We start from the raw sequence: 26,396 nt of genomic DNA, 5'->3' as shown, positions 1-26,396 counted from the left end.
AGGGGCCCCTCCCTATCCTTGTTGGAATCCTGACTGATTTGACCCTAGACAGGTCTCATTAAATAACCCAAGCCGCCTTGAGTTCATGTGTGCAGCAGCATGTCGTGTTCACAGCCAGCATTTCCCAGCTCTTCTCTCCAGCCATGCTCTTTCTACACTGGTTTCTGAGTTGGTCCCTGAGCCCAGGATGAGGATATTTGGCATAGGTGATCCACCCAGAGCCAAGTTCTCAGGTACTTATGCTCAGTACTGTGAACTTACAGTGACCCTCCTTCTCTTGCCTGCTGAGAACTGACTTAGAGCCGTAAGCCACTATGCCCAGCATCCATGGGCGAAGTGAATACGCTGTCACTTGTCACTTGTTCTCTGCCTTCTGCTGAGGCTGTTGAGTGCTGCTCTGTGGTTCTAACTTCCACACTGGATGTGAGGTGCTTTTCTCCCCAGAGGTTTCTATGGATCCCTTTGAGTTTTGGTGTCTGCAGTTTTACTGCAGTAAATCTAAATGTGGATTCAGTCTCATTTTTTACCCTTTTCTCCCCCTGGTTTTGTGTGGCGATTTGACACAAGCTAGAGGAAGGAGCCTCAGCAGAGGAAATGCTTCCATGAGATCCAGTTGTAAAGCATCTTCTCAATTAGTTAGCAATGCGGGAGGACCCAGCCCATAGTGGATGGTGCCATCCCTGGGCTGGTGGTCCTGGGTTCTTGAGGGAAGCAGGTTGAGGAAGCCATGGGAGCAAACCAGTAAGCAGCCTCCAAGGCCTCTGCATCAGCTCCTGCTCTCCTGCCCTGCTGGAGTTCCTGTTCTGACTTCCTCCAAAGATGGACTCAGATCTGGAAGTGTAAGTCAAAAAAAAAAAAAAAAAAAAAAAACCCTTTCCTCCCCCTTTTTTGGTCATGCTGTTTTGCCTCAGCAAACCCTAACTAAGATAAATTTCATGACTGGTTTCTTTCCCCCGTTTAGGACATAATATGACTCCTTTATATTCTCTCTGGAATGTCAGATTTAGATCGCCTTTAATTGTTGTTCTTTGCTGCCTTCTGTATAATTTCATCTTATCTACCTCTAGTTCATTAACTTACTCCTCTTCCTCCCACTCCCCTGTGGTGTGAGTGTGTGTGAGTGTGTGTGTGTGTGTGTGTGTGTGTATATATCACAAGACTCAGTACTGTTAATGAATGCTTTAGGTGCTGATAATTCTATGGAATTGGCGTTAGACCAGTATAGTATAAGAGGCCATTCCCCAGTAGGCGGGTACCAGTATTTAGTTTCTCTTGTGCTGCTGGGACCCAGTTCTTTGTTTTAGACTGCAGAGATGAAAGAGGAAGTTGGCCGTTTCAGCTTTCACTTTCTTTTACCCTAGAGTAAAGTATATTGTATTATTATAAAGTATATTGGAGTCACACCACTATCCCTCCTTACATTAGACTAGCATTTTCCAACCGAGAAGGTTCTTCAAGTAAAAGGTATGGCCATGAGAAATTGTAACTGTCATTTTAGGGATATTATTCATTAGTTAATCCAAGTTTTTCTTTTATGTTGGAACATCAAGTTGTCAATAATGGTGACATTTGTAGAAATTTTTAAGAATTCTAGATAACACAGCAAAGAGAGAAGGAAGGTAGACAGAGTATATGTACTTTCTTTTTGGTTCATTTCTTGTGGGTCTCATGGAGCCTAGGCTGTCCTTGAACTCCAAATCCATCTGTTTACAGCCTCTCAGTGTGGTATTTTATCCATGAGTCACTGCACCCAGCCTGTAATGTTTTATTTTTATTTCTTTATTTAAAATTATTAACACTTAATTTTAATAGGTACAGTACATGCCTAGGTGATTGATTTAGTTCATGTATTGCAATGTGCTCTAAAGGCTTCTTACTTAAATTTTTAAGAACTTTAATTAAAAATCACAAAGGAGCCAGGCAGTGGTGGCGCACATCTTTAATCCCAGCACTTGAGAGGCAGAGGCAGGCAGATCTCTGTAAGTTCAAGGCTAGCCTGATCTACAAGAGCTAATTCCAGGACAGGCTCCAAACATACAGAGAAACCCTGTCTCACAAAAACAAAAACAAACACAGAGGAAGACTTTAAAAGAAAAACTTCTTCCAGCTGTACAGTTTTATTTGGGCAGAATAAAATCTGGTTAATATTGTACCATGATTAATAAAAACCCAGAGACAGAAATTGGAGGTCAGAAAAGCAAAACAGTCATGCTGGCTCTTATCTCTTCTTCAGCCCGAAATGGTGATCCTGCCTCCAGGAATATCAGAATGAGACGGTGTTTGAGAGCTGTCTCCTCCTGTTTTATAATTCTCTTTAGTGCTGGGATTAAAGGCGTGCACCACTACCACCCAGTTTCTGTGATAAACTGGTGTGTCTACTGGGGTTAAAGGTGTGTGTCACCACTGCCTGGTCTGTAAGGCTGAGCAGTAGGGGCTGTTTTACTCTCTGATCTTCAGGCAAATTTAGTTTAAAATACAAGTGGAATGTCACCAGAGAATATTCTCAGGCTTCAGTCTGCCAACAGTGCCCACATCTTCTTTCTTTGAGAAGCTGTCAGTGGTGCATTTTATTGACTCTTTCTTTTCTATCTTCTCTTCCTCAAACCCATTACTTATAAATAAGTTACCCTAAAAAGCAAGAGAGAGCTTCAAGAATTTACCATAGGACATGTAGTAAACATTGCCCAAGACCCAAGTTGTGTAGTCTATACTTCTTAAACATTGAGCCTAAACCCCCACCCAAGCTAAACACTCCATGGGCCACACACTTTTTTCAGGGTCACCCAACTCTACTGGAAAAGGCCCAATAGGCTTCACTTGGGGGCTGATATCTGAAGTTCTTATACAGTGTTTAGCCACTTATCTAAGAAAGTCTATGTGCCCGCCAGAAGGGTACATCCTAATCATATTGCTACGTAAGGTAATTCTTCGAGTGTTTAATAAATGTGAGTAAAATATCCCAGCTCTCTATTGCAGTTGAAATGAAAATGGCCAAAGAGATTGACATGTGGCTAGCAGCAACCCAGGCGAGGAGGCTAATCCCCTAATAGTTCAGCCGTGGGTGTTTAGACAGTGCCCAAACAAATGGAACAATGTTTAACCCCATGTGCCTTTCCCTCGGCTATCCCTGCAGACAGCTCTTCCTGATGTTGGGCTCTTCCTTCCCTACCATTTCCCCCTCTGTTGAGTTGCTCAGGCTGGCCTGGACCTTGCTCTGTATCCTAGCAGGCTTTGAATTTGAGATCACACTTGCCGAGCCTCCCAAGCAGCTAAAATGTCAGGCCTGCCTGCCTACCCAGGCTAGACCTCAATTAGTACATTTGAAGCTCAGTTTGTTCTTTAGAAGAATGGAATTGGTATAATGTTCACATATTTTTTAAAGACTTCATTTCAGGGGCATGCCTCTTAGCTGTTGCTTTATTTCGTTGTTGACTTTGGGGGACTTGATTGTGCTATGCAGTGCAGGCTGACCCTGAGCGGAGGCTCTTCTGCCTCAACCCCACAGGTGCCCTCGGGGTTCTGGCTATGCTGAACTGTAGCAGGTATCAATGTAGCATCTATACATACAATCTGGCTGAAAAGGTTGTCTGTATAAGACAAGCTTGCGAGCGCCAAGTTGCTCCCAGGTTTACAGATGTCTATCGGGGAATGTGAAGTTAATTCAGAATTTTCAGCTTGGCAGCTAAAGATGCATGTTGAACCTTAGAGCGCTTTGACTGATTCCAGAACCATAACCATGCCACCTGCAACCCATGCCGTGGCCTGGAATTGTGGCTGCTCAGGAATACGGAATCCCTGGTTAGGCCAAAGTAACATGGGGTAATGGGGGCTTTGCTCTGATTTAGCTGAGTAGCGGAGGAAATGAAGTGATAGCTTTATTATGTTGGTGCCCTCCTCTGTGAGACTCATAAGCAGAAATCAAAGAGCTAGAGGTCCTAACGGGGCTGCCACCACATCTCGGTGTTATTCCTGGTATTGTAATAGACCCCTGTGTGGTTCGCGAAGAGGTAGGAAAGCGAAACCTGTTAGCGGGAGCGTTGGTTGTAATCTATGTTTTTGATTATCGATGACAGGATCCTAAAATTACACCCAAATATCTCTCACCGGTTCTGAAATTGAGTTTCTGAAAAAGCACTGCAGAAGTAATAGGAGGTAAAGTGCAGAGTTCCCAGAGAAATGAGCTGCGAATTGAGCCTGCAATGGAAATTGATCCTATCAGTCAGCTTCTGCCCTTATTCTGAGAGAAGGGGGATGAGGGAGCTGGAGGAGGGTGGCTGATTAAATAGGAGACTAAGAGCTGGAGGCTAGAACTGGGCTTGTTGGTCCCTCGGGTCAAGAATGTAACTGTCAGGCTTCTCTGCTGGAAGCCTGGCTCAATCTGGCAGAAAGAGAAGGAAATGAAAAATGCCCTGGGCCAGCGTGGGAGTCACTGGAGTTTCCTGACTAAACTTCCTGCGGTGGTCGCTTTGGTGCTCCCCAGGGGCGCTATTCTAGCAGCTCCCTCGTGAGCCAGTGATCTCATGGTAGACCAGTTGGCCTCATGATTCATACCAATGGAGCTTATCCTGATGCCCTCTCTCTAGAAGTCGGGGTGTGTCACTGTGTCCTGAGGGTTGTGAGTACAACGAGAAATGGGCTCGGAATCGATTTCCATTCTCAGCCCCGTCTTTGGGATTCGTGAGGAACGAGGAGCAAATACCCTGTAATGACTGGTCTTGTGTATACAGTTTATTGGCCTGTTACCTAACTAGAGGAGATCTATATTGCTCTCATAGAACAGCACTAATGGCATGCTGGGGGAACTTGGTGGGCGAGGGTGATGTGTGTATTGTACTCTTAGGGAATGCAGTATATGTTCCAATTAGCCCTGCCGAGGCCCCACATTTCTGGTTATGGAGTTGCCCCTGTGTGATCTGTTTCTACAACAGTGCCCTTCAGAATCTTGAGTGATCATTAGTGTAACTCGCTGGCCTCAGTGTCCCCCCTGGAATGGCGCGTTCACAGTCAGCAAATATTTCTGCAGAAACTTTGAAGCTGAAGCTATCGTAAAAGGCTCACTTAAGATGATGCAAGCCTTTAAGAGCCACTGCTGTTTCAGACAGAATTTTGCAGGCTGGAAGACGAAAAGAGAAAGAAGGTTCCTTGGGGTGAATTGTGAAAGGTTCAGTCACTGGGCTTGATCTAGCCACAGTATCTTTAAAGAGAGAAAGCTGTCACAGGTACATGGCAGCACATGGGATACCTTACATTCTGGGGTGTAGCACGATTAATGAAAACCCAGAGACTGGTACTGGGTTTCATCCTGAAGGTCAGAAAAGCAAAACAAGCCGGGCGGTGGTGGCGCACGCCTTTAATCCCAGCACTCGGGAGGCAGAGGCAGGTGGATCTTTGTGAGTTCGAGACCAGCCTGGTCTACAAGAGCTAGTTCCAGGACAGGCTCCAAAGCTACAGAGAAACCCTGTCTCGAAAAACCAAAAAAAAAAAAAAAAAGAAAGAAAGAAAAAAAGAAAAGCAAAACAGCCAGCCACTGGCTCTTACCTCTACCTCAGACCAAAATGGTGATCCTGCCTCGGGGAATCCTCAGAATGAGACTGACTGACAGCTGTCTCCTCCAGGCTTATATTCCTCTCTAGTGCTGGGATTAAAGGCATGCACCACTACCACCCAGTTTCTATGGCAAATTAGTCTGACTACTGGGATTAAAGGTGTGTGTCACCACTGCCTGGTCTGTAAGGCTGACCAGTGGGGCTGTTGTACTCTCTAAATTTCAGGCAAGCTTTATTTATTAAAATACAGATGAAATATCGCTACACTTGGAATGTAGCTGTCTTTTAACATTCGTTGTTCATGTTTGGTTTGATTTTGCATGTGTTTTGGTTCTGGAGCTAGCCCCCAGATGGGTATTCTAATGCTTGACTCCACTCACAGCTGCCGAGTTAGTCATTTTGTTTGGTTGGTTGTTTTGTTTGTCTGATTAACTACATCTGCTCACTTAACTTTGCCTCTGGGCCCTAGCAAGAGAAAACAGTAAAGTATCCACCAGCAGTAGACCATTCCGTCATTAATTTGTTGACTCTAAATTCTGTATCCAGCTTTTAACAAGTAGGAAAACTGGCCAGGAATTAGAGTCAAAATGACTTTTATAATGAGGCCCCGTTGATACGATCCATAGCCACCTCTATTAGCATTAACCCTGCCACATTGCTACCAACGTTTCTGTAGAGACAACAGAGCTGCTTACCATTGACAGAAGCCTACAGAGAGTGCCCAAGGAAGTAGATGTGTCATGACTTCTGATAGACTTGCCTCTCCATAAGCCGAAACTTCACTGAATCCATCCAACCTGCTAAGCGCATACGTTAGCAACGACATCCTATGGAGTATCTATGGGATCCCATTCTGGTCACTGAGTTGACTGGGAGCTTTGCTTGGTTGTTCTGCACGTACCCTAGGAAAGGACCAACATTCCAAATGCAGTTTCTCTATAATGTGTGTCTGCTTTTGTTTCGACGTGAAATTAAAAAACTGTAAGAGCAGAGTCCTTTTTAAAAGCATTTTTATTGGTTTTTTTTTAAATTTATTTTTAGGATTTCATGCCAGGCATTCTGCGTTTTGATCATATCGACTTCCTTCAACTCCTTCCAAATCCCCTCCTACTCCCCACATCCTCCCAACCTCATATCCTCTTTTCTGTTATTTTTAAATAGCAATAACAATATTTTAATAACTGAACCCCATCTTTTTTGCTCATATCCTTCTAGGTGTTGGTCCTCTCTGGAGTGTGGTAGAGACATCCCTAGTCAGGGACAGTCCATTCTGTATAGATGCTTGTGCACAGTGGCTTATGCAGTTGATTACTCTGGAACTTGAGGCTGCTAGACAGATTCAGCTTCTGCACCCACACCCATCAGCTGTTAATTATGGCTCTCATGACAGTATGGTTTTCAGTACTTGGTCATGGAGATACTCGATTTCCGCCAGTGTACCTGTTTCCTCGGCAGACGAATGAAAAGCTTGAAACTTCGTTTTGCCTCGGAGGAATTCCAAAGGGTGCTAACAAAGAAAAAAGAAGCATGCATTCTGTGAAAACTTTGCCACAGACAGAAAAAAAACCCACTTATCTGTATAGTCCAGAGGCTTTGTGCAAACATGTATTTTCTTGCGAAAGGCACAGCGTATGCTGTGTGCAATAGTTTTCCATTGAAGGCAAGTTAGAACGACACGGCTTGCTTAATGTCTGGACAGTCAATCCGTTAGCGCAGTGATGAAAACCTCGGGAAAGCACTTTAGGACTGTCCTGTGGAGATGTGATTATGTAGGAAGACCATGGAGAGATGCCTCCTGATCTGTAAGGGATCTTGGCCTTCCTGAAAGTTTTCATAAACATTTGAGTAATGAAGCATTAAATAAAGTGCAGCATTTCTGACTAAGTCGCCAAGCAAGACTCGGCCACAGAACCGAGATTTATGCTTTGGGAATGGAAGCATCCAGTTCACAGAATTGTTTTAAGTGCCTGGTGAATCCTAACTATTATTTCTTAGGTTTCTGTTTTCTTTATCAATTGTCATTCTCTTGAATTCACTATGGCAACCACGCTTTAGGAAAATAAAATTTGAAATTATCAATGCAGCAGATTCTAGCTTGGCGCAGAGCATTCTAGCTTGGTCTTTGCCTAACTTTGAAAGGGCCACCCTTGCAACATGGCAGGGCACATAACACATAGTATCTTCAATAATGGGTATATGGTTTGTCTTAGTGCCATCATTTCCAAAGCAACCTTACTCTTTTTCTGTATGTTTTAACTCATATTATTCAAAACACATATTTCTTGCATGTGTTTAGAGTTTTTAGGTTGCACAGGCTCCACCTTATTAACTCTTTTCTTTTTTTTTTTTTCAAAATAGATCCCATGCGTGGCCCGAGAAAACTGGAAGTTGTGGAAGTCAAGTCTCGGCAAATCACCATCCGCTGGGAGCCGTTTGGATACAATGTAACTCGTTGCCATAGTTACAACCTCACCGTACACTACTGTTACCAGGTGGGAGGACAGGAGCAGGTGCGGGAAGAAGTGAGCTGGGATACGGATAACTCTCACCCCCAGCATACCATCACCAACCTGTCCCCGTACACCAACGTCAGCGTGAAGCTCATCCTCATGAACCCCGAGGGCCGCAAGGAGAGCCAGGAACTCATCGTTCAGACGGACGAAGACCGTGAGTGCTTTCAAGTGATATGTCTGTGTGGAATACGTCCTCTCAGAATGACTTCCGTGTCTTTGAATTTAGGGCTGTATGTTGGAAAGAAGGTGGAAGGAAGGACTACTTCATGGAGCTTAATATGCCATGTGCCCTCACTCTGAAGCACTGATTAGAAGAAACAGATGAGGCTTGTTGTTTTTATATCATTCCGTTCTGCACAGTATCATACATACAATTCTCATCTCCCACATTCCTGTCACCCTTCCCACCCTCCCCTGTCCCTCACAGTCCTCTCCCTTACATCTGTCTCAGTTTGTTTTATTCCATGACCCACCGAGATTAACCAGGGCAATCTGTGTGACCTTGTGTGTAGACCCTTGGAGTCTGGTGGGCTCAGCTCTGGACACACAACTAAAGACAGCAATTTTCCCCTCTACAAGAATCTTTCATTCTGATAGTGTGTACAACCCTATGTCCCCTCCGCCTTCTTTGACTGATTATGGTTTTCTGTGGATACCTACAACCGTGGGTTAATAATTGCAATGGTTGTCTGTGTGACCCCCCTCACCTTATCCTTCAGCTCACACACTTCCTGACCCCTTCTGGAATATTCCCCAGAGCTTCAGAGGAGATGGCATGCGTTTCTATTTAGGGCTGGGCCCAGAGCTAATGCTTATTCTCCAGAGCTTCTCAGTCATGTGGCATTTATCTATATGGTGATTCTATAGTATTCTCGGTAGTTCTTGACATTTTTGTTACCGCGTTGGAAGGAGAAGTCAATGAGATTTTATACTACACCGGTTCCACAGACTGCTCTCCGACCATCTTTATATGGCATTCAGTCAGTGGCAGCACAGACCCATAACACGAGTCCCACCTGTAAGCACCTGTGATCACATGACTGTGGCGAGCCCAGAGGGCCTCCCTGACTTCTGGCTCTCACAGTCTTTCCAGCCCTTTTCTGTGGTGTTCCTTGAACTGTAGAGAGGGTGCCATAAGTCTCTCATTTATTTGTTGTAACATATTATATATTTTCATTCATTTTGGGGTAAACCATTTTTACGAGTAAACAATTATTTTCCATCTGTATGTATGCTCCAGAAAAGAGGTGATAAGCATCCAAAAATGCAGAGTCAGCAGGGTCATGATATAAGAGAGCATTAGTGGTAAACACGTGATTCCTGCTTTAAGGAGCCCTATTGTTGAGTCAACAGGAAATGGTTGGGGCTTCATCTGTTTCACCAACTAGGTCTGACTGGCAGGGATAAGAATGCACCCAACTGCATTGGAGTTTCAGTGAGAACTAAGTTGGGAATTCCTTGGAATCCTGTCAGAATGTCAGACTTGCTAATTTGGAATGTTTGTTTGTTTAAATTATCTTACTAGTCTCGGGAAATCCAGCCTTGTGGTATTTGCAAATTAAAAACCTATTGTTTAGTCGCTCAGCGGCATTCAGCTAATTAGAAAAGAACTATTATTGCAAATTACATTTTCTCAATAACCAGCCACACAAAAACCTACTTCAGAGAAGATGGGGCGAAGAAAGACAAACAGAACAATTGTCAGACAATACCAAGTCTGAAGAGGAAAGCAACAGTTCTTGTGACTCTGGTTTATTGACATCACTGTGCTCTGGAATCATGTGCTCATTGAAATGGTTTCATCAGAAATGTATGGAAATTTTCTTTTGGTTTGATCCCCATTAGAAATATAGGTGTTACGGTTACTTCCCTAAAATCCTGACTCCTAGAACATCTAAAAGGAAGTCTTTAACCTAAGTTCATGGGACGTTTTATTTTTTTTTTCTAGTCAGTCCTCTGGATTAAAAAAGCAAAGCAAAACCAAAACAAAACCCAAACCAACTCAGTTTTTTTTCTGTTCTAAGCCTTAACTTTTTGTTTTTGATGAGTCCACTTAAAGCATTCCTCTTTATTACTTCATTTATTTATTTTTGCAAGTATCTTTGTGGACTCACGTATGCCACAGTGTGCATGTGGATTTCAGATGAGAACTGGCAGGAGCTGGTTCTGTTGTTCTACTGCATACATCCCTAGTGTGGCGCTCAGGCCACCAGCTTGGTGGAAGGAGCTTTCATCCACCGAATCTCTTCCCAGCCTCACTGAAGCAACTCTTTCCACAACATCGTCAGTTACCCTGTCCCTTCTAAGACATTTTCAAAGTTTGCTTTTAAAAAAAAAAAAAAAATCAAGTTGACCTTCAAATCCATGTACTTTAAATATATCCCAATATATCCCATTCAATGTTAGGTTGATTTCTTCTGTTTCCTTTGAAGAACATAACTATTTTCAAATGTAATAAAGCATCCAACCATTCAGCGGTGCTGATGCTGAGAAAGGGGTGATGCCATAGGAAACACTGTGGCGGCAAACAAGAAAGGATTGGTAGCATCCTCTCAGACTTGAACCAGCTGCAGCCCGGTTCACCTTCTGGTTGCGATGAGCTTTCTGGGCCCAGAGTCTAGAATCATACTTCCTGGGAACCCGCCAGTATTCCTACTTCTTAACACTGTGTGTCCCTTTGTTTCGACATAAGGTTTTATTAATTTCTTCAGCCCAGAATGAATGATTACTTCCATATTATATATTATTCAGATGCTATATATTAGAAATTGACTTAAATCCAACATCATTTTAGAAATGAAGCAAGTGAAATCTAGGCAGGAGCAGCAGCTGTCTAAGCTGCATATTTTTAATTATTGGAGAGTCTTAAATAGCAGCCATCCCACCCCATGTACATCAGTAAAGAGCTTTTCTGTTGAATACCTGGCTCCATTTGGATAAAATACAAAAGCTCTCACTCTACCAATAAACGTGCCTTCAAAAATAAAAACGACTTTAAAATTTGAAATCCTTCACTTCCTTTAGAAATTCCAGGCACCCGTCCAGTCCGAGACAGACGTGGTGACAATTAAAAGGCTATTCATATCCTCACAGAATCTAAAATCTCCAGCCTCCTTTTGAAAATCTTTATTGAAATGTTTATCCATGCATGTGTTGAGGAACATTGGGGGACTTCCAGTTAACAATAATGCTGCTGTGAATATTTTATACAGTCTTCTGAGCCGGCCTGTTCTCAGTTATCTTGAGTAATCAGTAGATATATTAGATGATGATGATGGATGGATGGACGGACGGACGGACGGACGGACGGACAGATGGATGGATGGAACAAATGAAACATGGATAGATAAATAGACAGACAGATAGATAGATGATAGATAGATAGATAGATAGATAGATAGATAGATAGATAGATAGATACAGACAGACAGACAGATGATAGATAGGTAGGTAGGTAGGTAGGTAGATAGATAGATAGATAGATAGATAGATAGATAGATAGATAGATATGACAGACAGTGGAAAAGCTGGGTCACATTGTATATCTTTGTATACTGCCTAATTTGAAGAACTGCCACGTGATAACCAAGTTACTATATGATTTCACATTTGCCCAGTACTGCATTTGGGTTAGAATGCGGGTTTGATTGGCAGTTTTCAGCCAGCGAATGATACTGAGGATCTTTTCGTGTGTAACTCGGGCTGGTTTTAAATCTTCTATCCTCCTGCCTCATCCCGCTCAGTGCTTGGTTTGCAGGTCTGTGTCAACAATCTCATTCTTTACTTCTTTGTAAGTCGGCACTACCACCCACCATTCCCACCAGCACTACTTGGAAACCCTCGTGACCTCCTTCTTTCCTTCTGGAAAAGTGGAAAACAGTTTATACAAAGGGAAATGCTGTGCTTCATGTAATTGGCTTACTCAAACCTTACAGGGAAAAAATAATTAAATCATTTTTACAAGGGCAGTGTAGTTAAAATGGCCTTAGATTCCAGATGGTGAAGAGAAATGTAAATGTTATCTATAGACCATTAGGGTCTGCAGCCCCTGTGAACAGTGAAGATCTCCTTCGGGGAGTTGGTGTGTGACCCAACACGTTCATCTCTCAATGTCCTCTTTAGTCCCAGGTGCTGTTCCCACTGAATCCATCCAAGGAAGTACCTTTGAGGAGAAGATATTTCTTCAGTGGAGGGAGCCGACACAAACATATGGCGTCATCACGTTATATGAGGTATCTTACATATCTGTTGGTCATTTCCTTTTTAAGTGTGATGTCTTGTGATGTGATATGAGCTCTCTGGCATTTTAAAAAAACATAAAATTTCATCTTTCTTTGAAGAGTTTGATGCTTTCTGTAGTCAAAATGATTGTTATATAGAAACAAAAGATTCAAAATGAGCTTTTCAACCATGTGTAATTTCAAGATGCATTTTTAAAATAAGTAGGATCATTGTGTGCTGTGTGTTGTATATGAAGACACAGCACAACATTTTTAAAAGTCACTTTTATTGGAAGTAATAAATATTTTGAAACCTGCGTTGATTAGGAAGCAATCAGTGAGTCACTTTATTTCCTAGCTATGAACTATTGATCCACTGATGGTAAAACAACATTGATTATCCAATTAGAAAAGTCAGTAAAGACTTGTCTCCATAGTAACCGTGGAATGATCTTTTTGGGGGTTCCTCCCGATCAGTGTACATCCCTTAGACTTCGTTGACACCATTTTTGTCTGCTGAGGCAAATCAAATAGTTGAGTGATGGTGGCAATGGCGAGAATTTGATAAATTGTTCTAGAAAAAAATAATGGCAATAATGGGGTGACAGCCATCTTCACAACACTGTGAGCATCGGTTCATTGTGCCTGTTGTCATAGAAACAGGCAGGTGCTTTTTTTTTTTAAAAAAAAAACTAGCATTTGTTTGAATGCAAATTCAACAAAATTATATATTGCAAGATTTCTAAAAATTCTGGCCAATCTGCATACGGATCTGCCTGAGCACCTCTCAGCGACACTGACAGGAGCCCGAGCCCTGTCAGGAGCTGTCAGCCACGATCACCACCAGCCCACTCTCTGACCCCATAGACTCATGCCGATGCTTCCCACCTCTTCCAAAAATTGGTATTGATGTGCAAAACCAGTAATAACACTAAATATTATAATAATAATAATAATAATTGAAATCAAAGTGAAGAAAGCTAAGCGAAAAGTGTTGCTTTTAGTGTCTGATTTATTATGGAAACATAAAGCTATGGAAAGCCGTGGCTCAGCTTCTATGGAGGTATTTTATTGTCAAGTCAAGAAGAGTCAGTTTTCCTCCATGATGAAAATATTTCATATTTTGGGCCCTCTAACTATATTTTGGATATTGATTTTTGTAGATTCCAATCTAAGAATAACAGGGATTTTTACTGGAAAAGCTAATCTTTGAAGTTCATTTTAAGACCCAAGAGTCTGCCTGCCTGCCTGCCTGCCTGCCTGCCTGTCTGCCTGCCTGCCTGCCTGCCTGCCCGTCCCCAAAGCCATGGGCTGCTACAAGACAAACAGAAAGTAATAGCAAGATTCTTTCTCTCTAATCCTACCAGACATTTATCTTTGTGTGATAAGTAACTTCAGCATGAAAACAACAGGAAAAATGATCATTCAAATGAAGACCCCATTAATCTCTCTGATTCGGTAGCCAGGCTGTCCCAGGCTGAGCGCTGATCTAATGTAGCTACAGTGCAAACGTGTGGATCTGCCATAAATCAAGGTGCTAGCAACCAGCTGTTTGCAAGTAGAGCAGGCTGGCTCATTATTCTGCAAATCCAAGGGGGAAGTGTCAGATATTTGAATTGGGTCTAAATGACTAAATGTTGTCTGGGTACCAAACCACTCTCTCTCATCCCTACCTAGTTTCTACATATAGGAAGGAGAGTTGTTCCAGGTTCCTCAAAGCAGGCCTTGGATGGCATCCCAGAAGGGGCTCTTCCCTTCCCGAGAGCTCAGTGCTCAAGGGTCTTGGTCCACTTGCCTTACGGGAGTGCACAGTCTCCTGCTGGAACAGGCGATCAGTGCAGAGCAGCCTGTGTCCCCTCTCAGGAGCAGGGGCTTATGAAACAGATGCCACACTTAGAAAGCTGAGCAGTTGCCCCTAAAGAAGCAGGGACTATCGGAACAGCAACTGTGCCATGGAGTGGCATTTGAGTATAAGTAAGGGTTACCAGGGTTGGTGGCTGCTCTAGTAAGAAGTGTCCTCCCTGAAGATGTTAACGTACTCAGATGATTTGGGGATAGAAATAAAATAGATGGGCTGCTATAGCTATCAATGCATGTGCTGGGATTTGATGACTTTGTGGTTGTCTTTTTGTATCTTCTGAGAGTGTACAAAGCATCAATGTCTGAAAAGTGCTGACAGCTTCATGTGTTTTCTGACCCTGACAGCAGTGCACATTCCCCCTTCCTTCTGCTCCACTCGAGTGCCCACCCTCACCCCTTACCAAGCTTGCCTTCCCTTTGTTTACCCTGCCTTTGTTCTGATCTAGTCCTTCTCAAAACTATGTCTCACGTTAGCCATTTCTTTTTGTCAATTATCTCCCGAAAATCCAGGTCTGGTAAGTATGTCCGTCCTCGACGGCTGTCCTGTCTCATTGTGAATGCAGTGTTGTTCTCCCGCGGAACCTCTTGAGGACACAAGTGCCCCAAATAGAATAAGCCGCTTAGTGTTTCTTCAAGAGTTTAGCCACTGTTAGAACGGGATGCAAGTCCAGATTTTCATAATGTAGAAACTACAGTACAGTTTTGTTTATCACTGTAGATGGATCCTGTTTAATGTGAGCAAAAGCATGCTCTGTTACAGTTACACATACCCTGTGAGGTCACCAGCTTACATAACGCAAAAGAAAATACGAGACATCTTCATGTTTGATATGTAAAGTTAATCTAATGAGAATGCTCTAAGAAAAAAAAAATAGAGGAATTTTTGTATTACATCTTTCCAAACATGGCCAAAAAGCCCTGGAAGACATGTGAAGATCATCAGTGGGTTTTGTTTGCATGAGGCTTTAAGCTACATAAATGATCAAAGGCATGAAAAAGTCTATCAATAGAACACTTGGAGTGATTATTTTCAACACTCATGGCAGCACATGGGCTGATGGCTGTGATATATACAGACTTGATACAGATTAATAAGCTTAATATGAAGATCCCAGCAGGAGGAGGGGAACAGCGAGTGAGAGGACCCAACTCGGGAAGAACTCCTGCTGACCTAGAAACATGTGATAGTGTGTCTACTCCATTTACATAATAAATAGGAAGTACATTTGTCTAATTTCGTATACTCTCCATTGAACATTACATTTATCTGATTTTGTATGATTTCTATGATGTATAATTTGACCAGTGGCATGGAGAAATGTGTAGATACATGGACTCTTGGTGAGAAGTATATGTGGCTTCTTCTGTAGGCAAGTTGAGACTACCCACAACAATTTAACGATTGGCTGTTGAACCTATTCTAAAGGTCTATCAACTAATAATACTCCCAAATGCATAACATAAGGTACCACATCTCACTTATTTTAGCTCCCAGTTGTCTTTAGTTCTTTCTAGACCTATGACCATGAGAGTTATACATCAGTAGGTTTGTATTCAATATGTATAAGACTTGGAAGAAGCCAAAAACCACAAAATGAAACTCATGTTCTCTGCTAGAAGCAGCTGTCCCATCCCCGACTGTGAAAAGCATTAAATCAATGCCAAACCCAAACTCTCAGCTTCATGTGTGACTCACAGAGAAAGTTAATTTGACTCAGAGTAAGACAGAATGGTCCCAGGTTGCCTGCTGATAGGGCTATTTGTATGCAAAGGGTTGAGACATCTCAAGATCATGAGCCTGGCTAACCGAGTACACGTAGTCACCATTGTCTGAACTTGGTAGCCTTGAAGAAAGGGTGGAGATATAGGGGCTGTGTTAGGAAGTTTATCTTCAATGTTCAATCTCTCGTCAAGTTGTAACTGTAACAATGCTTTCAGAATAAATATAAGTACAAAAGGATTCAAAGTGAAGCAGCCTTCCCACCTTTTCTTTGGTAACTACTTCTAGGTGGCTCAGTGGTTAAGAGTACTGCTCTTTCTTCCAGAGGACCTGAGGTCAATTCCTAGCACCCACATGATGGCTCATAACCATCTGGAACTCCCATCCCAGAACTGATTCCCCCTCTGGACTCTGTGGGCACTGCATACATGTGGTACATGCATGTGTAATCAAACACTCATGTGATACACATAAAATAAAAATAAACTCTTCAAAAAACCCAAGGGAACTGCAGCTGCCTCTGGATCTCACCCCAGTTATTATTTATTATTAATATTTCCTCTTGCATCATTTTCCTCTAGGATTTAATGGGCCATGGTCCTCTGTGGGTTTTTTTCCCCTCTAAGAGCCTTCTGAATTTTTCACAGCACTCTACGCCGCTCATGTGCCTTTGCCCTCCTGCGGCACGTGTCCAACCTCTCCTGTAGTATCCTTCTGCTGTTCTCTTGGTATTTCCTTCAAATACTGTAGTTGCTCCTGAAGTCCCTTGGCCCTTCTCACCCCTGAAAATCAAATTTAATTATCCATTCCTTTGTGTTCACAGAGTAAATTGCTCAGACCCCAATTAAAGACCTATATTTTATGCTGGCTGCAATTACATCAACTCATGCTCCCTAGAAGGTTTCAGCCCCCTAAAAGGCTATTGCATTTGGCTCTCTATGAAACTGGCACTGGAGAGTTGGAGACTTTAAGGAGAAAAGGGGAAGATAATTTTAGAAGCTTCCAGGCACTTAGCTGCAATCAGAAATCATCCAGTGTAAGCAGGTACTCATTGCATTTCACCATTTCAACACCTTCCGTCCCACCGCTTTATTCAGGTACCACTTTGCTCTTGTCTAGGGGCATCCCAGAAAATTACTGGCACCCACCGGAGGGCAATCGGTATTTTTTTATAGTGGCTTCATTCAAACTTCTGCCCTCAGCCCACAGTGTAGTACTGATGTAAAAGATTCCCCTAAATGTTTCTTCTGGAAGCCTTCCCTCTGCTGTTTCTACTGCCTGGTTCCTGATAGACACTTAATAAGTCCTTATTGAATGACTAGCTGAAAATATGAAATGCCAGAAGGGAGTATTGAGTTCTGTTCTGAGCCCAGCGGGATACTATAGTGGTTGAACAATGGGGCTCAGGCCAACAGCTGCTTGCTGCTTGCAACCTCTGTGGCAGGAGGCAGTTATGGAGTTGGCCACCTTCTATTCCTGGGAACTTTGTCATTTCTGACATTTGGAGTATGGGAGCTATAGGCTTTCTGACATTTAATGCATATTTTTAGGGGTAGATAAGAGAAGTCATAGTTCTTTTATGAATTTTGTGTGAATTAGTATTTACTTGTATTTTATAAGAAAAGATGAGCGGGATCTTTTATTTTTTACCAGATTACTAAAGGGTTGAAGCTAAGTCACAGTTATAAATATCTATGTGACTCAGTCTGGGGCTACCTGGGAGTAGGCACTGAGCTCCTCGGTGAAGCCTTTGCTTAGTATATGTTGCTGGAGCCAGGCCCCTGCATGAACGCTCACATGTTCTTGGGCACAGCTCTGTGCTCCTCAGTCCTCTCTCTTGGAAAATATACCAAGTACCAAATGGCTACAGATCACAGTGGGTCCTGAAAGAAGAATAAGACATCACTCAATCCTCCAGAAGGTGATAAGAGTACAGGAAACATTCCTCTGCCTCTGACATATTTAAATCATGGTTTAAAACTAAACCGTAGAATCACAGCATCCATGACTCATTGCCAAGTAGAACTTATGGGCCAGCCTCAGCAGGAGGCTTTGGCTGCTCTGTGGTTGACAAGCCCGACTTAGGATGCGTAACAAACATACAGATTTGCGATGCTGGCCTGAGGCAGGGATAGACACAACTGTTACCTGATGTCACCTGGATTCTCGTCAGAATCTTCCTCCTCTGCACCGTCTTTTTATCTATTCCCGAATTTCTATCCCCAGCCTAAACCTCTCTCAGACTCTAGTTCTGTCACGCATACATGTCCACACGAACGTTTCAATGTCTGTATTCATCCTCAAATGCATCTGTACCCATGCCATCCTCTTTCAACAGGGGATGATCTTTTGAGCGGGGCCCAAATGGGGTAACTCCTTGGCTCCTCCATTCTCCCGGTCCATTGCTGGCTGCTGTCTCCATCTGCTTAATGTTACCAGTCTCTTCTTCTCTTGCTGCCTCCCATTCCTACTTTGGTCTGAGAATTTGACCCTATCCCGCCACCTACACCACAGCTTTAACCACTGGGCTCTACCCCACTTTCCAGTGGTTTCTCTGCCCTCCTTTATTAACCCCTACGATAAAATTAATGTCCCACCTGCCCATCAAGAGGGTATTTTCATTAAACAAATAAGATTCTTTTTTTATTTCCACACCCAAAAGTTTCAGTTTCCTCATTGGCTATATCCAGTCTTTCATCTTGATGTACAGAATCAAGCACAAAAAAAGCCCATGCCAGCCACTCTCACCTCCAGAGACCACACAGACCGTCTGTCTGTCCATTCCTTGGGTCCAGGGGACTCCTGCAGCAGGACTCAATCCAGGCTCTACTCCCAAATTCACGGCCTGACTGGTCCTTTGTAGTTTATATCTCTCAAGCTTGTCAGAATCTCTTTCCTCAGACATTTTGAATGGCTTTGTGGAACTTTCTTCCCCGGACAAAGCTTCTTATATGAGCATTGTGTTTGTTTCTTCCATAGTTGATATATCTTTTTATTGTTCAGTTCCTCCGTTCTTCCACACCCGGTCCAGATTCTTCCCTTTCTGAAGTCCGTGCCTGGCCCATCTGCTACCCACAGCATCATCAGTGTGTTAGTCGGTGTGTAAGCGCAGCCAGCAGGTGTACAGAGGCCACTCGGTCCTGTTCTAGGCCGGTGAGCATGAGCAGTACCCAGAAGGCCCTGTAGGTGTCCAGGAACCGTGCAGACATGTCACCTCACAGAGCAGAGGGCAGCATCAGCTAGACAGACGGGTAACCCCAGATCTGAGGAAGAAGCAAAGTCTGAGCTCCTTTACATTCACTGAGCTGACGTGCTAAGGTCCAGATAACAGAGCAGACTGGAAGGCGACTTGTCCTTTGTTCTGTACTCAACTCTACGATAACACTCATCCTAGCTGAGAGCACAGTTATGTCCTGTCCTGCTTACCCTTCAGGGCAGGGACAGCATCTGAGTTACCAAGGAGACCCCCTGCCCAGAACATTCTGGGCACGTTCGGAACCCTCTACAAGTGTTACGAGTGTGAAAATTAATGAGCAGATGAATGTTGGGGAGCAGTCACACGTGCTACATTCCACTCCAGAGGGTTCGGGATGGAGAGCTAAGCTAGGAAGCTGCCGTGGAGGAGGATGCAGCTGGTTTCTTGCCTTCTCAACTTGCTCAGCCCCTTAAGAGCCATCAGTGAGAGGGTTAAACAGAACCTGCCTGAGCCTGGTGACGCCAGCCACTGCAGTGATTAATATACATGGCAAATGTTCCCTTGCCAAAGCTCAGGTGACTCAATCTAAATATTCTTTCAAAGAGGTCTTCTTAATTATAATGACATGGTGTAAATATAAGAAAAAAAAGAATGTCAATTATCACTCCGTATAATAACAGTGCTAGCGTTCCTGCACACAAATTACAAGTAGGTTTACCTATTTAGAAGCTTGAAAAGTGCTCAGTTTTGCAATTTAAAACTTCTGAATCTGCCGCATTTAAAAATTATGTCATTACAACCAGTAGAAGTTAGTAATCACCACTAAAGTGTGTGCTCTTGAGTACCTGATGAACTATCACAGAAAGCCGTCTTTAAAAATCACTTGAAAAGCAAAATTTAAAGGCACCTATGTTCCATTTATTTCCAAACATTCCAACCCCATCCAAAGTGAGAATGTCTGTTCCGTGGCGAGTATGGTAAAGATACCTCGGGTCACACTCGCTGGGGGACAGCTGCTAGTCACTCGTAGCAATTTAAATCTCAGTTTGATTTGATTAAAGTTAAATGAAATTTCCAATTCCTAGTGCCCATGGCCGCATTTCAATCCAACATTCTCAACGGCCCCATACAGCATGTGGCCAGTGTGCTGATTAATAGGGGATAGAAAATTTCCTCCATGACAGACAGTTCTGTTGGACAATGTTGCTCTGAACAATGTCAGGGACTCTGACCCATAATAGCTGTCCATTTGCAGCACCAAGACTTACTGGCATGTGTCTCGGGTTTATTTCTGGAGCAGACATTGTCAGCCGCATGGATGGAAATACTTCAATGTAGCCTTGTTTGCCGAATACAAGTACCCTATTCATGGCCAAATCAGATAATGGCCAAAGATTAGAGATGAGGCCTCTGTTCTTGCCAGTGCCTATCAGTCTGAGCCAGTTGCCAATTTGGATTTTTTTTTCTACATCAGCTAGTAGAATACACAGAAATCAACCAATTTCCCTCTATCAGATCACGCTGAACCCTTCTTTTACGTTCTAACCTCCTAGCTTTAAGTCCCTCCCACTAGATAATAACAAACAACTCGAAAGTTTGGGCTGGGTTCTTCTGCATCTTCACTGGACCCGAGGTTGGAAGCTTCTAGCCTTCAAAGAGTTTCTCCCGACAAGTCTGATGGTCCCCGCCAGAAGGCATGTTGGATAGAGACGAGATCGACATCTGTCTCCGCTGGAGTCATCAGCATGTTCTTTTTCCTTTGCAGATCACCTACAAAGCAGTCAGTTCCTTTGACCCAGAAATAGATTTATCCAACCAAAGTGGAAGAGTTTCCAAGCTGGGAAATGAAACCCATTTCCTGTTCTTTGGCTTGTATCCTGGAACCACATACTCCTTCACCATCAGAGCCAGCACAGCCAAGGGCTTCGGACCTCCAGCAACAAACCAGTTCACCACCAAAATATCAGGTATTGAATACCGATGAGCTGATGCTGTTCATGAGAACTAGTGCTTCGTGCTTTTCATTGTTCTTGTCAGGAATGCAAAGATAAAATATAATGATGAATTTTATCATCACAACTGTGATAATAAAATAAAAAACAGGCTTAGAGGCTAAAATAAAACGCTGTGTGTATTTAGCATCTATGTGTATTTAGCATAGCCCTTCTGTATTAAGGCATGGCCAGCGTTTTAGCAGTTTGCCTTGAAGGATTTGATTATAAAGCAGGAGGCTCTGGCGAGGCCCTCTAACCCCCTTGGCAATCCTTGGTCACCAGAGCAGCAGTGCTGGAAGAAACTGTGACACAAACCATGAGCTCTGCAGAACAGCAGCGCTGTGCTCTGCTGTCCTTTGTTTTCCATCCTGCGTTAGAGATGACGTTCATGGCATCAAGCCCTCCGCCGCTCCAGCTCTTTACAGACCCAATTATATCACCCAACAAAAGATATGATTTGAGGAATATTTCGGGCATGTTCATCTGTGCAGAAGATGCCCGCACTCCTCAAACAGGAGGAAATGAAGTTGCCATCTGGTATAGGATGTGTAACCACAATGAACAGAATTCCATGGATATTTTCTTCCTCCCTTGGCTACGAGTGGCGAAATATTTGGGTTTTGGCTTGAACTTCTTGTAGTGTGTTTTGTTAGTCATTTTTCTGTCATTATGCCAAAGTACTAGAGGGAGGGAAGGAGGGAGGGAGGGAGAGAAAAAGAGAAGACTGCAACTTGAAAGAGGAGAACTTTATCTTAGCTCACAGTTTGGAGGTCTCAGACCATGGTTGTTTGGCCTAATTGCTCTGGATCTGAGAAAATGCTACACATCTCGACAAGAAGTGTGTGACACCTGTCACCTCTTGGTGGGACTGGAAAGCACAGAGAATAAAGGGAAGATGCTGGGACAAAATGTCCCCTTTGAAACCTCTCCCTCTGTGACTTACCAGTCTACAAAGACTTACTGCTGCCTCATAATAGCCCATTCAGATTTTAACTCGTCAGTCAATTGGTCCTTTGGTAAGATTTGCAGGTTCCTGATCCACTCAGGATGCACTGGTACCGTATACTGCCAGCCAAGCTTTCAATATATCAGCATTCTGGTGATATGTTTATATTCAAGGCATAACAGCCGTACAGAAGCAGGGGGACAGCAGACAAGTTAACCAGCTCCAAGGGCCAGCTCGGTGACATTCAGCATGGTTTCTATACTTAACGATCCTTCATCCTTGGTTTTGTAAAAGGTTTCACTTGAAACAGAAGGAAATCAGAGTTCGAAACTAGAGTATTTTAAATGTTCTAGTAGGCTTAAAGGGAAAAGGGTTTTTTTTTTAACAAATTATAAATTTAAGCAACATTTTATATGTCATGAGGTTTGTGTGTGTGTGTGTGTGTGTGTGTGTGTGTGTGCACAAATTTGAATCGAAGTTTAATATACATCATTAGGCTATAGGGACAGAGCAAGGATGGAAAGTAAGTTTTCCTTGGGAGGTTGAAACATGGCAGATATGAGCAATATCGATTCCTAGAACAGTTATTGGGATTGGAAAAGAAAGCCTGCATACTGGGATGATCTTTAATGTATTTCCTCTGATATTAAGTGACTATATCCCTCCTAATATATTACCTATTATATCAATTTCTCATGGTGCTGCAAAGAGGAAATCTGTGGCAATGTGTATTACTTCCAAGTAAGTTTTCTTATTTTTCCCCAGTAGAGAACATATTTCTGTATTATCATAAGGGGAAAGTTCCATTAGAAAAATAATTAAGCTTTCCCATATATTATTTAAAAATCCCAATGAATATGAGTCTGGACACCTCAAGTTCATATAATTCTATTCCAAAGCAAAGAAACTTGACATTTCAGTTGCCCTATACAAGCTCATCAAAAGTAATGATTTGACTTTTATGATATTAAGACAATATTGCTATGCTTGGTTCCCAGCTACTTGGGAGGCCTTGGCAGGTTTGCTTAAGCCCAGGATTTTAGGGTCAGCCTCAGCAAACACAGCAAGACCACAGCTCAGGTAAAAGGCGATGGGGAGGGAGTTAGATTACAGTTCCTGAGCCCTGTTTTTTTTTTATCTAAGAGCCAGAACTATGCTTCTACCCAACACGCAATTGATTGTTGTGAAGTAAAGTTAATTCTTAATGGAATTAAAATTGATTTTGAGGGCTTAGAAAAATTTTATAGATGTGACTGATAAATAACTCACAATTTTTACATAAAAGGTTTTTCCTGTGTAAGACAATTGAGAAGTATGCTCACAGAAAGTGATCTTTAGGCACCTCTGCCTACAAGTGGTTGGGACTGGCAGCTCCCCAGTTGTTGTTCCATGCAAAAGGGAGTCTGCAAATCTGGGGGATGGGTGGGTACTGAAATACACAGTTGCTTGGCTGTGCAGAGACGCCATTTCTATGAAAGAGAGAATGCCAGAAATGACTTGGGAGTCCATTGCTGAGAACTATTAATAGCTGGGGCAGGAAGAATCTTTCTTTTGATTTTTTTAACCTGTGGTCATTAGTAGATTTTCTGTGTTCTGGTGATGGGCCCACACCCATATATGTATGGGCAGCACTAACTGAACTTAGTAGGTTGTTAAAAAAGAAAAAGAAAGGAAGGAGGGAAGAAAGAAGGGAGGAAGGAAAAAGAGGACTTGAAGTTGGGAAGGATTTGTGGGAGTTGGAGAGGGGTGTAAGGAAGTAGATTTGACCATGCTTCATTTTATAAAAGTCTAAAGTTCTCAAGAATAAAGAAAATACTTTTAAAACATTTCCCTGTTAGGAAGAACTCAAGTTTGTAGATTGTTTGGAGATCTGTCTTCTTGAACTGCCATAATTAGTTGCCTAGACTAAAGCTTCAGAGAAGATTAATGTATCTCCTTTTCCTTTTCCATTTTTTTATTCAGAGTCTTATGTAGTCCAGGCTGGCCTCAAATTCAGTATGTAGCTGAGGATTGCGTGCTTGCCTTGCTTCTGCCTCCTAAGTGCTATGATCACAGGCCTGTGTCACTGTGCCCAACTTTTATGATGCTAGAGGTTGAACTTGGTAGTTTGTGTATGATAGGTAAACATTCTACCCACTGAATTACACCCCCAAGACTGAATGTACCCACACCCGGTACTGAAGAAAATGAAACACAAGAGAAAGTCAAACCCAAGCTGATTGTGCTTCCTGCATTTCTCATGTGTTTCCCACTGCCCTGCTTTCCCCAAGAGTCCACTACAGCAGGTCTCTCTGGCTCCCAGCATCCTCTTTAAACTCCTGGATGGGTCTTTAGTACATGTAGAAACTTGACTTCAATGAGAGGAGCATGGCATTCAGTTGACTACTTCAAAACGTCTACATGCCTTTAAGGCACACTATTTCCATTACAGGATACATAGTCTAAGATGGTGTGTTGTCAGAGACATACTATAAGCAGGTAGGTAGAACAGAAATGGAAAAAGTGATCATCGCTAACACGTCAACAGCCCTCTTTTGCTCCTTTCCATCCTCAGCTCAGGATCAGAGGGGTTGCTTGACTTGAGCAAATGCCCCTGTTATTTTGTGTCTGGAATGCATGTGTGTCAACCTTGGGTGTGGTGAATTGATAACTATGATTTGATCTCAGTCCTTTGTCAAAGAAGTAAAAAGCCGCTAAGGAGATAAACAAGAAATAATGAGCCTCCCATCTAATCCTTTATCCCTAGCTCCGTCCATGCCAGCGTATGAATTTGAGACACCTTTGAATCAGACCGACAGCACGGTGACAGTGATGTTGAAGCCTGCCCAGAGCAGAGGGGCACCTGTCAGGTAAGGGGCAGAGGGAGGGCCGTGCTGGCTCCAACAGAAGGAAGCACCAGTCATGTTCGCTATTTTCTCCAGTGTTTCCTAGGGTTTTCCACGCCACCTCCTCATTAGCTCTCTTTAAAGGATGGGACTGAGAAGATGAAGGGGCCTCCGTGGAAGTGTATATAAATGCCGTGTACTCCGCTAAAAAGGAGTTGTTCTGTGGATGCTGGGGAAAAGCTCCAGTCTCCTGGCCAGGTGGCTTGATTCTCAAATGATAACTGCCTCCTGCAGTTCAGGTACCCACGGCCAGAGGACATATCTTCCTGAGCTTGAAACGGGCTGGGTTTCTAAAGAATATTTTAAAATTGACCCAATTCTCAAATGTATATTTAATATATGATATTTTAAAAGGAAAGCAAATTGTTAGGAAAAAAATCACGATGTCTCTGTTTGAAATTAAGATTATTACTCACATCTAGGTCCAATTACTCCTTTCATTATGATTTATGTAGATAAGTACAAAGCAGGAATCTCACAGTAAATGAATTTAAAAGATATTTATTATTTCTAGGAAGGTTACAAAATAATTCTAGGAGTGGACTTATCCTAAGATCATATAGGTAGTCTGTATAGATGAAATTTATTCTTCTTTCAGTGGGATTTGGCTATTTTACCTCTGCTTATCTGAACAGACACTATTCCATTAACCTCGTATTCTGGCTAGCACTCCCCACGAAAGCATCTCCATCCTCAGCACAAGCTTTGTGCACTTCGTCTCCGGGCTCCTTTTGGAGAAGTTGGTCCAATGAGCCTTTGAAAACCTGACTATATGCAATCACAGTTCTACTTCCATGTTACTTGGCAAATCGTTGGGCTTTGTTCTGCTTGGCAACACACATACACACAACATGCACACACTGATGTACGGACACATGCACACACACACACACACACACACACACAGGTCAAGATTCATGAAGGCAAAGGTCACAGAAGTAGTATTAGTTGATTAGAGTTGTGGAGGTTTATATTCAAAACAGCTTGAGAATTGTGTCAAAACAGTTGGTATTCTGTCCTGTTGAATTACATCTCGTCGTCCCTCTTTGGGTCAAAGGAACAGTTAGCTAGAACAGTGAATACAGACACATTTTCCTTGGCATCTGTGCTGTTGCCACTGGGGTGGGGGGTGACTTGACACTCTGTGGCCCCCTGGGCTGAGTTTTGCACACTGTAGAGGTCTGATAATTTAATAAGCCCAAAGCACATATTTCTCAGGTGCTGTCCAGATCACATGTATTCTTAAAGCCATGGGTCAGGCATTTTTCATTTCAAAACCCTGAATTTCCATCCAATGAAAATGTATGCTCTGACCACAGCCTCGGGAGCATCACCTACTTTCTGACCAAACTAATAATGTTTTCAGACTCAGCAATACTGAGCACAGGTCTGTGTATTCTGAAAATTATCGCAATCAGAGAGTCAGTGGTTACCAAGCTTTCTACTCATGTTTGTGAACACACACACACACACACACACACACACACAATTGAATACTTATGAGAGTTCAATGCAA

The 26,396-nt window shown here is 42.8% G+C and overlaps 1 protein-coding gene across 1 annotated transcript in view; it reads left to right on the top strand.

Moving 5' to 3' along the window:
• Positions 1 to 26,396, top strand: part of Ptprm (protein tyrosine phosphatase receptor type M) — a 670,047-nt gene that overhangs the window by 385,123 nt on the left and 258,528 nt on the right. Inside the window, exons 8-11 of the mRNA XM_038315433.1 lie at positions 7,905 to 8,213; positions 12,182 to 12,291; positions 20,821 to 21,022; positions 24,742 to 24,844. Coding sequence (XP_038171361.1) covers positions 7,905 to 8,213; positions 12,182 to 12,291; positions 20,821 to 21,022; positions 24,742 to 24,844 — 724 coding nt within the window. The remainder of the gene's footprint in view (positions 1 to 7,904; positions 8,214 to 12,181; positions 12,292 to 20,820; positions 21,023 to 24,741; positions 24,845 to 26,396) is intronic.

The sequence above is a fragment of the Arvicola amphibius genome, chromosome 18 (assembly GCF_903992535.2).
Source record: "Arvicola amphibius chromosome 18, mArvAmp1.2, whole genome shotgun sequence".
In the NCBI taxonomy this organism is placed as follows: Eukaryota; Metazoa; Chordata; class Mammalia; order Rodentia; family Cricetidae; genus Arvicola; species Arvicola amphibius.
This window is presented reverse-complemented; position numbering and strand designations above follow the sequence as displayed.